Source organism: Dryobates pubescens, chromosome 28 (genome assembly GCF_014839835.1).
Source record: "Dryobates pubescens isolate bDryPub1 chromosome 28, bDryPub1.pri, whole genome shotgun sequence".
Classification (NCBI taxonomy): domain Eukaryota; kingdom Metazoa; phylum Chordata; class Aves; order Piciformes; family Picidae; genus Dryobates; species Dryobates pubescens.
The window spans coordinates 13,623,912-13,641,940 of NC_071639.1; the positions used below are offsets into that span (position 1 = coordinate 13,623,912).

Here is an 18,029-nt window from a genome sequence, read left to right on the forward strand (position 1 = left end):
ATGAATCTGAGCTCGGAGTTAGAACAATGGAACAATGCAGTTGCATTTTCATCGCGGAAGAATCAAGCTTTACCCTGGTTTTCCTTTTTAAGTACTTAAGTAACTAGAGCTACAAAGTCTTCTTTTTCCACATGGTCTAATTCCACTTGTACCCCTAGATTTGATACCAGGAAGTGCCTGAATATTATCCAGGAAAACTCATGCCTTATTACTCTAGCTTCTGTTGTATCACACACATGATGCAAGTGGCCCAAATTCTTTAATTTTGTTCTTTTCAAGTGTTAATTTCAATATCCAGAGCCCCATCTTCCAGTGCTTATTGTGTGGCTTTTGAATTCATTAGAGTTTTGACAAGCTGCCAAAATTTCTCTGAGGAGAAAAATAAAAATACAAAATAAAAGTGATTCTGTAGAACAGTTTGCATCTGAGTAAAACCTGATCAGCATTTTGTGGCAGCAGCAAAGCCACTTCTCTAGCACAGAGACTTCCTCTCTGATAGATTGAAATGGCCTGCTGCAGACACTCAGAGTGTTAGAGCTCAGAAATAAAGACCACAGTAATCTGTGATAATGGAAGGTGTTAGATAACCTAAAGAGGGGAATTGCTATCACTGACCCTGCAGGATCTGTTGTTCTGTTGTCAGGAAACATTGCAAATTGCATGAAATGCAATTCAGTGTCTTCAGCTGAACTCCAAATGGTAATTAATGACAATTCCTCTATGTGCTGTGTGTGAAACAATTGACACTTTCAAAAGAAACACCCACAAGTGACCAGAAGTTAAATACTGTCGTGGTGAGCATTCAGGGTGAGAGCTTTACTCCAGCTGCTCTCTCTCTTTAAGATCTTTTCTCTTGAGAGAAATTTTGCTTCACCTGGGAACTTCAGATTTTTTAATTATTCTTTTTTCACAGAAATTTGGAGAGGAAAGGTTTGAGAAGAGCATTAGCAGAGATGAGGGACCTCTCATGACACTAAGCTAGTGAGCAGCTTCTGCAAGATTGGTAGATTCATGGAATGGTTTGGGTTGGAAGGGGCCTGAAAGATCATCCCCTTCCAGCCAACTCACATGAGCAGAGACACCTCCCACCAGCCCAGGTTGCCCAAGGCCTCATCCAACCTGGGCTTGAGCACCTTCAGGGAAAGGTCACCCACAGCCTCCTTGGGCAACCTGTTCCAATGTCTCCCCACCCTCACTGGAAAGAATTTCTTCCTAATCTCCAGTCTGAAATAAAGTAAAAGATGAATGATGGGAGCAGAACTTAGTGCTGTCTGTCTTGCAGCAGAGCTTCTCTATTTCAATCTATTTCAACATCTTACATCCATGAGGCACAAAGGTAAGTGGCAGATATTGGTGCTGCAAGCAAAACCTACTGCTGTGCAGAAACTGGGGCACTCAAAATTCATTAATCTTAATTTAATTCTTTCTGATATTTTTAATTGTTATTTCTTTTTTTGTCCTTCCCTGGAAATACAGTCATGGAACTTGTCCATTTACAGTCTTGAGACTCAAAATATATCATTTAAGTGTCAAAATGTGTCCCTTGTCAGTGTGAAAGATGGAAAGGGTGCATGAATGCTGGATGCCATTATAGCTGACAGCTTTGCCTTCCTTTTCATGCAGAATTTGGTTCTCCTAATTGTGGAATTGTTATTCTGCCTTGTTTAAGGTGTAAATTTAAAGTGGGTTTGGGTTTTTTCCTTCCAGTCTGATGTTGAAAAGAACTGCCATTTCAACAGAGTTATTGCCAAGGAGGTGTTTTTTTCTTCCCCTTAAACACTGTGAATTAATGAGTTTTCTAATTATGGCAGTTGCTTCACACCTCTATTGTTAACCAATGACATTGCATCTGCCTTGCTCCGCTGGTGCCCTCCTCCTTCTCAGCGAAGCATTTAGCAGTTTTGGCCATGGGGAATTGCATGGCATGGGGTAAGTAGTCTAATTAGGTATAAGTGAAAATCCTGAGGGAAAAGGATATTTAAAAAGTAATTTGAAGAATCTCTTAATGATGCTGGAACCGAAAGCTGTAGCTGCAGTTACAAAAGGACCTGTTAGCCTTGCAAAACATCATTATAATTGGGATTGTTCTGCTGAGCACTCAGTTTGGAGCACTCAGTTTTAACAGTTTGAGTTTTCCACTCTCTTATTTTAGTGTCCCAAACGTTTCTCACGTGCAGCTGCAGGGGGTTGTAGATGTGGCACATCTTGGTGGTGCTGGTGTTGGCTTTGTTCATCATCTTGCAAACCTTTAGGCATTTACAAGTTGTCTGATGTACAAAAGGAAGGCAGACATGAGTGATGTTCACAAAGGAAGTGGTGCTGCTGTGGGTTTGGAAAGGGGTAGAGCCAAGTTTTTGCCAAATTGTCAGTGTGTCACTGGAAAAGGAGCAAAGGTTTGAAGCAAAACCAGGAAAAAAGCAAAAATGCATTCAAGAGCTCAGAAATACAGGTTTGGATTAGGGGGTTTAATCTACTAGAGAAGAGCAGATTTAGATTGGACGTTAGGAACAAGTTCTGCACCATGAGTGTAGTGGAACAGAGGAAAGGGTTGCCCAGGGAGGTGGTTGGGTCTCCATCCCTGGAGATCAGATCACAGGATGTTAGGGTTTGGAAGGGACCTCTGAGATTATGGAGTCCAACCCCAATGCCGGGGCAGGACCATAGACTGTAGTGCAGGTTGCACAGGAGCTGGATGATCTTGAAGGTCCCTTCCAACCTGAACCATTCCATGCCAGTGATACTGCTGATGAATTTGCACAGAACCCAGTTCACTGAGGGACACCAGCTCAGCCTCATTGCCACAAACATTTTTCTCTGTCAGCAAAGAAGTTACTGCTCAGAATGATTAAGAAAGAGGATGGCATTTTGTAGCTTCTTCTTTGGCTGAAATGGGAATTTCAGGCCAAGGATTGGTTTGGCTGCAATAATTCCATCATACAGGACTGATGTCCAGCAGATACTGTTCCTTTAGCATAGTAGGACGTAAGAGGATTACTGCTCAGTCCTTAATGAAGTATCTGACACTTGTATTTTCCTATTTACATTTAGATTCTTTCTTTGTCTCATTCTTTTCTTTCCTTTTTTCTTTCCTCTTGGAACCTGCCTAGCTTGAGAAGGTTGAATTCTATTTTAACTGCTTCTGTTCTGTATTATCACAGCTGAGCTTCTCAGCCAAGCTCCTATTATTTGCCTGGTATTTACAAGGTGCTGCTTTATTTCACACTTAGGTAGCTATAATGGCAGAATAAATTACAGATGAGGGGGTTCTTGCTGTCAGAAGGCAAAAACTTTCCTTAGCACTTGCAAAAGTTCATATGGATAGTTGTGAATTTGGGATAGCACAGTCAGCTTGCTTTGAGAGAACAAACAGTGGCAGATTAGCTTCTCTTCTGCATGAGTGGCAGCCAGGCATCCAGCAAAGTGTTGGAATTGTCTGTGGAAACTATCAAATTAGGCACTTTTCTAAGTGATTTTATCTGGGATGCTGCTTGAGTGCAGCTCTCCTGAAGTTACAGTAGATCATTGTCCTGTTTCCCATGGCAGAGTCAAGTCAGGCATCACCAGTTTGATTGTGCTGCCCTCTTGCCAACTTCCCACTGCCTCTCCTTTCTGTCTTGCAGTGGCAAAGACTAGCAAGCCAGCAGAGGTTATTCAGACTGCTACTTCTCAGAAAGAGGAGCTCAGGTCTATTCCTCTCACCTTAGAGGGTGAGAAAATGGCTAAAAAACCTCTCACAAGAGGTCTGTGGAATCCTTCTCCCCTCAAGCTGAAGGCATGCTGCTGCATTATATCCAATTTATTTAGCATCTGTAAGCATCTCTGCCTCCAAAATGTTTGTAAGTGCAACTGATGCATATGATATTAAGAAATTTTATCTTGAACATAGCTAAATCCCAATATTCTGTAGGTTAATGAGCTGAATTCCAGCTGCTTTATCCAACTGCTATTACTGAAGGCAGCGAGCGAACGCAAACAGCACGAGCTATAGACAATAGCTTCTTTTTACTTCTGTATATGATTGCCTCAGTAGTTACTATCTGCAGTCATAGAAGATGCTAATTTGCACTGCTTCTTTAGCTGTAAGAATGCATGTTTGCTTTCTCCTGATTCACACAGAACAGATGGATGCTTGACTGCCTGCTAATCCACAGCTGGAATGGTTTCAACGGTTTCCACGTTGCTGGGTTAGAGTGGCTTTTCTAGTGGACTGAGAGGGCAGCAAGAGAGGGATATCATTATTCATCAGTATCCCAGTGGGATCACTGCCAGCAGAGATTAATTTTTTCTGTTATGCTTGTAAAACAAGCTCAGGTGGAGTCTCTAATCCTCAGGGCACGGGTGGCAGATCAAGAAAGATGCTACAAAGCTAGTTAATTTTCAGATTCTAGGGGAAACAGAAGCTCTGTTAGATGTATAAATACATGATTGCAAATTTAAGTAGCTCAAATCCAAATGGGATCTTGCTAGACATCTGGTCCTGAAAATCTCTGCTTTCTTTGTCTTTTAAAAGAAGTTCTTACAACTTTTACACCCGAGGCAAAATATCTGCAGCTCTCGTAATCATCAGTCCTCTTTCCACTGATTTCTTTTTTAACTCAGCTCTTTACCAGGTACTTTAGCTGAGTGCCTCTCTTTGCAGGTAGAAGAGACCTGGGCTAACTGTGGAGGAACTCTGACTTTACAGCATCCTCACACTCTTGTGTGCAGTGAACATCACTAAGAAAAATTACCTCTTGCCTTTTGCAGGGGCTACATCTGCCCTGGTATGTCCCACACAAGTGATGGGATGTTCTGGTAAGGCACAAGGACATTTTTGCCACGTTCCTCACTGTATCAGACCTCTGGTCATGCAGGACAGAAGTGTTGATAGCGCTTCCTCAAACCAAACACACCAAAACACTGGCAGATTGTTTATTTGTTTGAAAGGCTTCCCGTGGTTTTCCTCTTACTGACTTTTTTGTTTCCTCAGTGATTACCTCTCCTCCCCACCCTGGTAATTCTCAGTGTCTTCCACCTCTGCATTCCCTTGTAGCTCCTGAGCTCTTCAAAACATGGTGTCAGCTTTTTCAAGCCATGCTAATCCACACAGTTACACTGAAGGGAGTGGAGATGTGCCAGTTTTTATCAGCAGGGAGCTACCCTTACAGAAGTTTCCTTGCAGCAGCTGTCACTTCCTCTTAGAGTTGTGGGTTGTCTTTTTTTTTATTATTACATTAAACTATTTTCATTTAAAAGTTCTCAGAGTGAGACCAGTAGCATTGGCTTGCTGAGAAGACATTGTGTGTGTAGGCACCTTCCAAGTTTCCCATCTCTTCCTGCCAGTTCCTTTTGTTGTTCTGTTATTCTGGGCTTGAGCCTGTCTTGCACAGAGGCTGCTAGGCATTTCACCACATGATGACAGGTATTCGTGCCTGCCAGCCTTCTATTCTCTTCTGTCTCTGGTCATAGAGCAGTCTAGATCCAGAATTTAATCTGGTACAAAAATGCAGTGGTTTGGATTTGTGGCTCCCTGCTAGGGGAGCTGCCACAGGTCACCGAGTCTGAGATCTGTTTTTCAGCACAGAGCTGTTAGAGCTTGCACTGACATCCCCAGTGTGCATGGGCTCCATCTCACGTGAAGAACTGGTGGCTCTGACTCCTGTCTGCATGCAAAGAAGCAGTAACTTAATGCAGAGATCTGTTCACTTCTTCTCTGGGTCTGGGCTCTGCACTGGAAGATCCCAGTGGAGGAGGAAAGCCAAGGGTGGAAAATGACTGATCGCTTTCCCAGGGAAAGCTGTGTGCCAAGATTTGCTATTCCAGCTTTTATTGCTATCATCATCTCAATCAGCAGCTGAGCAGCTGATCCAGCCAAGCTCAGCTTCAAATGTGGACAAATATCCAAATGCCCCTGAAGGATATTTCTCATGACAGTCAGACTTTTGAATGGCCACTCAGAGAGATGTTCCCAGTTTGGTGTTAGCACATTACTGTCTCCCTGCACTGGAAAGCTTTGTATGAGTGCAGTACAATCATTTTCAGTACAGCCAAACCCAGCTGGGTTTAAATCTTGCCTGTAATATTCATGTATTTGTAGAATGGGTTGGGTTGGAAGGGACCTTAAAGATCATCCAGTTCCAACCCCCTGCCATGGGCAGGGACACTCCCACCAGCCCAAGTTGCTCAAAACCTCATCCAACCTGGCCTTGAACACCTTGAGGGAGGGGACATCTGCAGCCTCCTTGGCCAACCTGTTCCAGTGTCTCCCCTCCCTCACTGTAAAGAATTTCTTCCTCACCTCCAGTCTCAGTCTTCCCTCTTCCAGCTCTAAGCCATTCCTTCTCATCCCCAAGCCTTTGTCAAGTTCCTCCCCAGCTCTCCTGTAGCCCATTCAGGTACTGGAAGGCTGCTCTAAGATCTCCCTGCAGCCTTCTCTTCCTCAGGCTGGACAACCCCAACTCTTGCAGCCTGATAGGACTTGAGATCAAAGGAGCAGAGGGTTGTGGGTCCCTGCCCCATCAAGGTGTTAAGGATTTGTAAAGAGGAGTGATGATAATGCATTCAGAATGTGTGGACTCAAAGTGTTGTCATGGAGTGTAATAGGAGCAGGCAGACATCCTGGAGAGGTGAAAATCCTCAGTATGCCATTTCCAGTGAGAAAATGCAATAATTCTCTCACATCACTGTAATTCACTTTATAAATGCAATTTATCCCATTCCATTTATATTTATTTGCTGTGGTCAAAGTAACTTCTTCTAGGTGAATAATGCATATGGGATACCAGTTACAGATGTTTGCTCTTATTTTTGTCCTACTTCAGCCTTCTTTTGCATTTATTTTCCCTTAAATTGTGCAAGCATGACAGCCTCACTTAGAATCAATAATTTAACTTAACCTGAGAATGAACTAAAGCCACCTCTGTGAAAGTTGTACAGCCTTGATACTGGGCAAGTCCCTTCCCATCTGGGGGGGAAATGAATGTCTTGTGGGGATGGTTTTTATTAGGACTGGCCAAAAGTGGAGCACTGAGATATGATTGTGATCATAAACTTAATGAAATATGGGTTGTGCTAGTTAAGACTTCAAATAATGAATTCATTCCTTCTTTTAATATGCTTGAGTAGAGTATGCAGCTTAAAAAGGAAGGGATTCTGAAACAGAACAGTCCTAGAGGTCTATCATTTACCATGTGGTAAACCAATCACAGTGGTGGTGGTTCTCTGTCACTGCATCTTCCTGTACACTGAAACCTGTGCTGGGGAAACTCTGGGAAAATAAAGGGGAAATTGTCTTTCAAGTTAGTATCAAAGTCTTAAGAGCCCTTTCTCCATGTCAAATTCTTGGTCTTTTCTACCATCCTCCCTCTTGCATGTGCTAGCTTGCTTGCATTTTAGCAACTCCAGAGGTCTGCAATTTAACTTTAAGCAGCACTTTAGAAGCTGCCAGATCTGCCAGGTCACTCTCTGCCACTGGTAGCTAATATTGCTGACCTCCTCTTGCTCTGTGCACAGTGGCAAAGGTCTTTCAGACTCCTGACCCCTGGTCATCAGGAATGTCATCAGTAGTTTGTAGTTTGGATGTTTTAAGTAAGAGGTGAACTTGTGAAATCTAAACCCCCCAGGGTGTTTTTAAGTGATCACTCAACTGTTTCGTTGCCCTGGCTTGTGCTTTTTATGATGCCTGTAGTGGTACAGTTGGTGGTGGTTCTCATATGCAGCTATTTAAAAGCAAAAATCAAACCCTTGTCTGTCTCAAGTGAGAAGTCTGAGCATACATTTAGGTCTGAGTTCTCTGCTCACGGACCCAAGGACTTTGCAGGACCTGTAAGAACTGTTGACTGGGATGTTCTCATCAGCTCTGTTGGTAGGTCCCATTGCTGGTGTGTGTCCATTCTCAATCCTGACACAGAGTTAGAAGTCAATTTTATTATAATGTTTTTAAATAATGGATTTACATCATTGCATGTTGCTGGCTTCACCACTTCATCTCTTCAGCTTCTCATGCTCAACTGGAAACTTCCAGTGCCTGCTCTGGTAAGTCTTCAAACTAGAGACAGAGCCCTGCTTTTGTTCTTTTTTTTCTGTCTTTTTTTTCCCTTTTCCATATTTTTCCCTTTTCTATTTCTTTCTTTTTTAAACATATATCTTTGAGCTATAAAAATGCTGCAATTAGAGAGTAAATATAAATATGAATATTTGTTTCAGAAAGACACTGAGCAGCCCTCACCCTTTGGCTGCTGCTCTCCACCCTGCACATACCTATCCTCCTCTTGTCATTTTACCAAGAGCAGAGAGTGGAGAGCACCCCCACACAGCACCAGGGCAGTGGCAGGATCATTTTCCCAGCACCCAAGATGAAGTGGAGAGTCAGGGCAGGCAGAGCCCCAGTGCAAGGCACTAGTGCCACAGAGGGAGACCCATTTTCACTGTCCAAAGACTGTGGTCCTGACTCATCCATGCCCTGCAGCCCAGGGGCTGGCACAGGGCTGTGCTTCCTGCCTTTCCTCCCTGCCTGCCACCAGCCCTGAAAGGAAGGGAAGGGAAGGCCCCATGGGAAAGGAGCTGCTCTACAGGGTTGGCTTTGATACATAATCACAGAATCATTAAGGTTGGAAAAGAGCTCTAAGATCACAGAGTCCACCATGCTGGGTGACTGCACTGCCACAAACACGTGGGGTAGACAGGGAGAGATGTTCCAAGGTGTATGAAGGCAAGTGGCTTCTTTAGGAATGGTCTCTGTGAGGGACTCCAGTATCATGCAGTAAATATGTTCTAATCCTGACAGTCTGGGGTTTCTTCTTTTGCCTCATGTTAGCCACTCCCGTGGATCTCTGCAAAACTTCAGCCTGCTCTGTGGCGTAGAAGGGGCTGGAAGGCTGCCCTGGAAGTCTGGAACATCACTTCTGTGAAGTTTGTTTTAAAAGGGTATTTTGACAGAGTGAGAAGGGTCTTTGTGCAAGTGTCTGCTGGCTATGAGAGGGCTCCCAATCTAAATATCCTCATTTTATGCAGCAGCTTCCTAAGCTGGGGTTTGCTTCTTTTTGTCTGTAATGTGGATCTTGAAAACATGGATTGTGTTTATTCTTAAAACCTGTAACTAGTAATATATGTTTACAACTGTCTTTAACTGGGATGTTGTCCTAGACCTTTTATATCTAAGAGTAAAAGAAACACCAAAACATTTTAAACTTTGGAAGATTGAATTATGTCCAATAAAAGTGAGACCAAAGCATCTCCATTTATAGGCTACCAATAACCTCCTTAAAATAGGAGTTTATAATGGAATCACTAACACAGATATCATTTTCAGAGCAGTAATTCTAGCAAGTGCTTTACCAGTTCCAGTTTTCAATTTACTTTTTCAGATGAGCTGAAAAACAACTTTAAAGTCTGTGGTCAGTTTGGGGGTTTTGTTCTTCTTTCCCTTTTTATTTTCAAGCACATTTTTTTCCCCTCACATTTATCTGTTTTCTGAAGATTAATGTGAGCTTGCTTGTGTTCCAGCTGCCTGCCAGGATACAGCTGGGTAAATTTAATGTCCTTCCTTGTAAATCAAACCCAAACTTGAAAATGTGATGGTAAAATATAGCCTAAATATGCTGGTTAATTTAATTTTCATAATGTAGACTTGTGTCACTATTGTGTCACATGATATGGGCTTGTGTTCCTGGGAAGAGCATGGCCAAAGAGAGATGAACTTGTGAGCTTTGCTTCAGCAATTTGTTCATGTTCCTTCTCGTACAGTTATCAAGGAGACCTTTGTCAGCACATGAATGGAGATAGATAGCAGCCTCCCAGTACCTGAAGGGGACCTACAAGAAAGCTGGGAAGGGACTTTTTACAAGGTCTTGTAGTGATAGGATGAGGAGGAATGGATTGAAGCTTGAGGAGGGCAGATTGAGACTGGAGATTAGGAGGACATTGTTTCCAGCAAGAGTGGTGAGAGACTGGCACAGGTTGCCCAGGCAGGTTGTGGATATCCCCTCCCTGGAGGTGTTCAAGGCCATCATGGATGAGGCCTTCAGCATCCTGGGCTGGTGGGAGGCGTCCCTGCCTCCTGCACACTTGGAGTCCATCTGCTTCGTGCACACCACAGCAGTCTGGAAGTGGCAGGTCAGGACATTGCACTAAAAGCCTCTGTGGAGCCTTGTACAGTGGAACAAAGACAAAAGCCAAATGCATAATGTTTTGTTGAGCTTGTGTTTGCCTGCCCAGCTACTTAAAGATCACTATATGCTATTTTCACTCGGAAATCAGTTTCATATTGCCATACCTTTGAACTTCTGATAGCAGAGAAGTAACATTTACTGCAGAACACAGTGGTAATGGCAGAAGAGCTGGCAAAAACCCCCACAAAACCAAACACCACCAACAAAAACCCCACAAAACCCAACCACATTTCTTCATTGCAGCTCCTTTTTGATTTTTCATTCTGTGAACTGATGTCTTTTAAAGGCATAGCCTAAAACTACCCCAGCGGTCCTGTAACATGCACACAGAGCACCGCAAGTCCACGTAACTTAAACCAAGGCTCAGGCAAAGAGGATGTTTTTATTAGCTAAAAATGAGCTTCACCTCTTCTCCTTTTTTTATGACTCTGGTAGTTATTTTTACTACTCTTTCATGGCAAGGTTTTCTGGTACTTTAGCTTAACAACTGTTAATTCTGGTATCAGTTTTTGTAAGACTTGTTTCTTTCTACATCAGAAACTCAGAGCGAAGCAGCCTGCAGGTTTAAGCTGCAAATGTGTTGTGTTTGGGTTTGCAAAGACAGGGAGCAGTCAGTTCTGAGGTAGTTCCAGTAACAACAGTGCTCAGGAAAAGCCTCAGCTCTGGAATGTGAGAAACTATTTTTGGTTTGTGTTAGACCCTCATTGTTACAAATTAATCAGCTGCTCTTTAAAGTCTAGAACTCATTAACTTTGTGCGTTTCACTGTTCCCGTGACTGAGCTGGGCTGAAAATATTCAAGTTTGTTTCACTTGGTCTCATTTCTGTCTTGCTCCAGGAGTATCCTCTTCTCTTTTGTACACAGCTAGCAAGGTGTAGTTGAGGTTTTAAATGCTTCAGAAGATTTACCTGTGGTGTAGGTTTGTATATCTCACCATAGAGCAGTAATTTCAGCCCCAACCTTTTGTGAGTAGAAAGAAAACCTTTTAAGCCCTATGGTCACTGCAGAGCATAGTCCTCAGCGTGATGGATACCTCATTTAAATTTTAGCGCTTTCTGACTCCTCAAATGCCTCACAGCACCAGAGGGCTGCAAAATACATAGTTTGAAATGGGATGAGCTGTTTACTCTGGGAATAATTGGAACAATTCAAATAAAGGGTGATGATGAGCTGCCCGTCTGGAACGCCATGCTGCAGACAGGACTCCTGAGGTGATTCTGTGGCTGGTGTTATTCAGGAGACAGAATTCAATTATCAGAGCAGCCCTTTGGCCTTGTAAAATACAGCTGTGGAGTTTATGCAGGCCTGCCTGTGATATTTCTCCCTGCCAAAGCAAGTCACTGCCTCCTGTATGACCCTGCAGCATATATGGGGTGAAAAGGAGGTTTGAGAGGACTCTGACACCGTGGAAACAATGCTGCAGTCTCTGTCCTCAAAAGAAGGCACTACTGGAAAAGTCCATCAGTGACCTGCAGGAAAGAGAGGGATGAGATGACTGCCAAGTGCATACCATCCCTGGTTAGCTCCTGGTGTACTCCATGGTTACACTTAACCCTGTGGGTGCTTGTGAACATGTCCCAGGCTACAGTAGCCCTGACTTAAGAGGGGCAAGTGAGAAATGCACAGCAGTGCTGTGGGGGTTAACTGTAAAGTTTGTGTGAAGTTTCTTGACTTCAGCATGAAGATTAATGATTGATAGGTAATTTGATCTGCCTCCTCAGCTATGGAACTAAGGATGGGATTCACGTGCAGTGCACTAAAGAACATATACACTATATCTTGTGAGGAATAGTTGAGGCTGTAGCCCTTGCAGGACAGATTGAGCTTCACAATGGAAAGTAAAACTAAAATGAAAAAATATTGAGTGAACAGCAGGGCCCATTTGAGGTGCTCACAAAGGATGTTTCTTTATTCTGTCTTTTCTTGTGCAACCTGAAAACAGTAGCAGGGGGTTACAAGCAGAGTTCATCACAGAGTTGTCAATCACTGTCATTTAACGTTTTGCAATGGAAGATGTCTTTATTCAAGGACAGCTGGGCAAATCAGAGAAACAGATTTGCAGTTAGTAGTCTGTCCAGCCTACACTAAGCAAACAAGGACAGGGCAGACATGCTGGCCTCTCACATAAAAATATAATGGACTCTGCTGACCCCCGTGCCCTCCATTCAGCTTCATTCTCAGTTGTATAAAAGCTTCACTACCCATTCTCAATTTCCTTTAATTACCTACATGATGCAGATAAGAAAATGAACCTCACTTACTTACAGTCAATGATCACAAACAGGAAATTAAGTAAGGCAAGTTGTTTAAAATCAGCAGAGTGGTTGGGAGGTAAATAAAACGTGCTGGGGAAGAATTAGAGAAAACACATTTTCGGGAGCAGCGATTGGGCTGGAGTGACTTGGCTTGATCCTTCTTCTTGCTGCTACTTTAAACTGCCAAGCAAAACTAAGTCAAAAATCTCCTGGGTAAATATTCTTTAAAATATCTTTGAAGGAGAAGGCAGTTAAATAAAAAGAGTGAAGCAAACATGCAGCCTTCTATAGGGCTTAAAGAGATTGTGACCTTAGGTTCAGAGAATAAATCGCCACGGTTTTCACAAGAGATCTAGGAGAGACATCCAGGATTAAGCAGCAGTTGTCTGTAGCCAGGCTTCACTTCTAATCTGCAGCCAAGATACGAAATAAATTAATGGCATTTTGATTTTCTTTCCAAAATCTTCAGTTCTCCAGTTGTTGTCTTGTCTTTTACAGCTGTGTCACACTTTAGGTGCTGGTTTGCTTCCTTCTTCTTTGAAGAGAAGAGAAAATTTTGTGCTGGCAGTTTTCAAAGGGGAGAAAAACAACTAAAACAGCTGAGATACAGCACCTTGCAAGTGCCATTGGCTGTTCTAAAATTGCCATTTATATGTGATTTTTTTTAATTTATATATAATTTTTTTTTTACATATATATCACAAATTAGGTACTGGTCTGGTTTCTTGTCTTTTCCTTTCTGTCTTTTTCTTTCTGTCTTTTTCTTTCTGTCTTTTTCCTTCCCTTTCTTTCTCTCCCTTTCTTTCTCTCCCTTTCTTTCTCTCCCTTTCTTTCTCTCCCTTTCTTTCTCTCCCTTTCTTTCTCTCCCTTTCTTTCTCTCCCTTTCTTTCTCTCCCTTTCTTTCTCTCCCTTTCTTTCTCTCCCTTTCTTTCTCTCCCTTTCTTTCTCTCCCTTTCTTTCTCTCCCTTTCTTTCTCTCCCTTTCTTTCTCTCCCTTTCTTTCTCTCCCTTTCTTTCTCTCCCTTTCTTTCTCTCCCTTTCTTTCTCTCCCTTTCTTTCTCTCCCTTTCTTTCTCTCCCTTTCTTTCTCTCCCTTTCTTTCTCTCCCTTTCTTTCTCTCCCTTTCTTTCTCTCCCTTTTTTTCTCTCCCTTTCTTTCTCTCCCTTTCTTTCTCTCCCTTTCTTTCTTTCTTTCTTTCAGAAAAGAGCAAATGTAGTGCTGCCAGTTTCCAAGGGGGTGCAAGCCAGATAAATAGCTGAGTTTAGGAATTGCCAAAACAGGTTTTATGCACTAGGAGATTAAGGAGCTGGTACACACTTTGTGAGTTCCACTGGGTGTTCTGAAATTGCCATTGTGCTTTACATCACTCTGTGCTGGTTGCTGTGGTGGACATTTAATTAATATGGATTTGCAGGAAGCCTGACTGGAGGTTGAAGACTAAAATGCACAATATTGAATCTGTAGTTTCAGAAGAATATAAAACCCTGCACACATTAATCTAACAGTCTCTACTGAGCCCATGGTTCAGAAGAGATTGCCCTTCTGGCTACCCAAATGCATTTTTAGTTCATGACACAAAGAAATACACTTGCTTAAGTTACAGCTGGAACTGATGTCACATAGTATTAAACTCTTATTTTACTTGGACACTTTAGAATCATAGAATTGTTTTGATTGGAGAAGCTCTCTAGGAAAGACCATTCTCATTGCACACAAGAACAGGTAAGCATGCACACACAAGAGGAATTTGTGGAGGGAAAAAATTACCAGTTAAGGCACAGAATTGACTCTTCAGCTCAAATTAAAGTCCTCAGGATGCTTCTGTTGAATTTTCTTTCTTTCAGAGACAGTGATCTCCCTGGCAGAGAATGAGCATCTCTGCTCTGGCTGCTAGAACAGTGCTTGTTCTGGCTACTAGAGCAGGATTTCTTCTTCTCAGTCCCAAGGACGTCTGCTCATAGCTGCTCTATTTAGATTGCCTATTGGTGTGCAGCTCCTTTTTGCAGCAGGGAGGAAGTTCTTAGTTTCATTTGCAGTGCATGGTATTTAGTCCCACTCGGGAGCACAGAGGACACTTTTCAGCACCTACTTACACCTTTGCTCCTTGCTTTGATCGCTGATCGTCCACTGCTTACACACTGATTGCTCACACACTGAGAGTGTGTTTGAAGAGGGCCCTACCTGAGCTGCCTCAAACCCTCTGTGTTTTGAATGCAAAAAGCAGAAACCCTGACAACAGAAAATGTGAATTCTTGACTTTTTTTCTAGCCAACCTTGCCATGTTTTTGTGAGCCAGCCAGGGCGGGGTGCCTCTAGAAGGCCATCTCAAATACTGAGGTCATCCAATTAATTGGTTTATTTCACTGCTTTTAGTTTCTTTTTCTCCAATGTTAAAATCAGCTGGGGGGGGAGAGTGAAAAATGAGCTATGACTGTGTGAATATTTGTGAATATTTCCCTAGCTCTTGCTCTTCTCACACCTGATTCTCACAAATGAGGACACTTCCTAAACATGCTGCTGTTTTCACAGTGAAATCTGCCTTGTGTCAGTGAAAGGCATATCCTCTTCATGTCTCAGGGAGAAATACTGATTATCCTGAAGTTTATTACAGTGGTTCACATCTTCTTTTTGGTTTCTTTTGTTTTTTTAAAGAATGCTGAGGAGTATGCAGACCTGCCTGTGAGACACAATGAGGATCAGATGAACAGCGAACTGGCAAAGCATCTCCCCATTGAAGTCAATCCCCACTCCTTTGACAGCTCTCACACAAAAACACATCTCCTGCTGCAAGCCCACTTCAGCCGTGCCATGCTGCCTTGTCCAGATTATGCAACTGATACAAAGACAGTGCTGGACCAAGCAATTCGAATTTGTCAGGTACAGTGCTGCATTTCCATGCCTAACTCTTGGTTTAGTGGTATTTTGTATGAAGAAAACCCTGGACGTTTCTTGCTGGTACCACACAGTGTGATAGCACTGGGTTAGGGAGGTGATTGCCCTGTGTTTAGGGAAATGATTCTTCAGTGTTTAGGGAGGTGATTCCTCTATGTTTAAAGGACTTTTGGGCCCCTCACCACAAGAAAGATGTTGAGGGTCTGCAGCATTTCCAGAGAAGGGCAACAAGGCTGGGGAAGGGTCTGGAGAACAGGGCTGGGGAGGAGCAGCTGAGTGACCCAGTGGTGTTGAGTGTGAAAAGAGAAGGCTGAGGAGAGACCTCGTTGCTCTCTACAGCTCCCTGAGAGGAGGTTGAATCCAAGAGGGGGTTGGGCTCTTCTGTCTAGTATCAGGTGACAGGGCGAGAGGAAATGGCCTGAAATTGTGCCAGGGGAGGGGTAGGTTAGAGATGAGGAAGAATTTCTTTGCTGCAAGAGTGGTCAGGCACTGGAACAGGCTGCCCAGGGAGGTGGTGGAATCCCCATCCCTGGAGGTGTTCAAGAAATGTGGGGACATTTCACTTGGGGACATGGTTTAGTGACCATGGTGACACTGGGTGGATGGTTGGTCTGGGTGATCTTGGAGCTCTTTTCCAACCCAAACAGTAGTATGAGTCTATAAAGATGTCCTTTTTACAGAACTGGAGGTAAAAAAAACTTAGGGTAAAAGACTGTGGTAGACTGGTTGGAGGTACTGTGTTGCCATAGGGATTGCCACTGCTTTCACACACAACAGCTTTCTGTCTCGGTATCTTGGGATGTTGTACCTAAGTCATTCCTGCATGGATGTGTTGCCTGCAGACTGTTGTGCTGCCCCCCCAGAACCTGTCTCCCATGGGTACTTCTATTTTTATAGCTCCCAAAAGCTCTGTAGTCACTGCCAAACATGAGTGGGGGGGGAAAATGCATTGAGGGGGTAATTTACAGATCCAGAAAGAAATGTAAACTGAAGACTTTTTCAGTAATTATTTTGCTCAGTATTTATTCTGCTTTGCTAAGAAATGGACTTTTTGAATCCTGTTACTGTGCAGTAGGTGTTTCAGAAACAACAATCACTCAGGAAATAAAACAACCACTAAAATATTCAACAGTTGCTTTCCACTGAAGTAGAGTCGAGGAGAATCCCATTGCATACTGTGCCTTGGTAAGCCTTCAGCTAACCACCACACAACTTTAGATGCAGTCAACTTCAAATAATTAAAAGTTCCTCTTTAAACAAAAAAGCAAAAGGAAGAACCATGCCAGCAATTCTGTATTTTGAAGCTGGTGCATGGTTTACATCTCTAGGGAGAATATTTGTTCCATCTTATTAGTCACGCTCTCCGAAGGGAGGTTAAAGTTCCCAGAATCTAAGCAATGGGCAGGGTTACACTTTCAATCCTGGTTGTTACCTTTTCCCTTAGCCCTGACCTGCTGATGAACTCTGGGTCAACAGAGGTGGAAAAAGAAAAAAAAGAAAGAAAGATGTTAGTTGTGAGAAAAGGAACTGAAGCATGGAAGGATCCATCGCTGAAGGTACTCGGTGGGTGATGTTCTCTTGGGCAGCAGCATGCACCACCCAAGGGGGAATCCAGCAGGGAGGCAGGAGCTGGGGTTTGAATTGTGTTGAGCTTTTGTTTGTTTGCCTACAAAGTACTTCAGCTGTTGAGGTTGTAGAGCTAACCTGCAAACTGTGACCTGAACACAAACTGTTAGTTTTGCTGGCAGGTGTGTGAGTGACAGACTTCCCCTGTCAGCACTGCTTATCTGGTACAAGAAAGCAAGAGAGCTTTTACAAGGGGTTGTATCTCAGTGTGTACAGCAGGGCTCCATCCCAGCTGCCCTGCAGAGCAAATTTGCCATCTCTAGTTTCTGTTCATCACAGACTTCTCCACTCATCTGTTTTTTCATAGATTCATAGAATGGTTTGGGTTGGAAGGGACTTTTATGATCATCCAGTTCCAACCCCCTACCGTGGACAGGGACATCTCCCACCAGCCCAGGCTGCTTGAGGCTTCATCCAGCCTGGCCCTGAACACCTCCAGGGAGGGGAGGAAGCATCCACAACCTCCCTGGGCAGCCTGTTCCAGTGCCTCTGTCACCTTTAACACAACTACAGCAGGGTGCACGTTCTCTTCCAGCCTAGCACTCTGCATGAGCAGGTCCCTTCCAACCCAACCCATTCTCTGATCACTTTTACTGAGGAAAGAGAGAGAGGTGTCAGTAAGCACTCCAGGAGCTGCTCAAACCCCAAACCCTCCTCCACTTCTCGCAGAAGAATATGTGAAACAATAAAAATTCTAATGAAATGCTTTCTCTGCTGTTTTTGCAGGCTGTAATTCTTGCCAAGTCCACACCTTTTTCCCTACCTCTGACTTAAGAATTACATGCAGCAGACTCAATCTAATCTCTTTTCTACCTCTCTTGTCAAGCTTCATATTTGGTGACTGTGTATTCAGCGCTCAGTTCTTCCTCTGCAGCCCTAAGACTGTGGCCTATATTTGCATTAATTGAAATGGATAATTGAGGCAGTAATGCTGCCAGTCTCGGATCCAGCAGGGCAGCCTCTGCTCAGCAATAATGTGGCAGGGGCTGGCTTTGCACTGGGATTGGCCACAAGCCTCCACTTGTGGTATAATCGTTGATAAAATATTTTAGTATTGCCAGGAGTAGAACTGCTGTGGAACTCAGCCTTAACCTCAGAGAAGTGTTTACC

The 18,029-nt window shown here is 43.4% G+C and overlaps 1 protein-coding gene across 1 annotated transcript in view; it reads left to right on the forward strand.

Moving 5' to 3' along the window:
- ASCC3 (activating signal cointegrator 1 complex subunit 3) overlaps nt 1-18,029 on the forward strand; it is a 143,571-nt gene that overhangs the window by 109,698 nt on the left and 15,844 nt on the right. Inside the window, exon 37 of the mRNA XM_054174001.1 lies at nt 15,054-15,278. Within this exon, the coding sequence (XP_054029976.1) occupies nt 15,054-15,278 (225 nt within the window). The remainder of the gene's footprint in view (nt 1-15,053; nt 15,279-18,029) is intronic.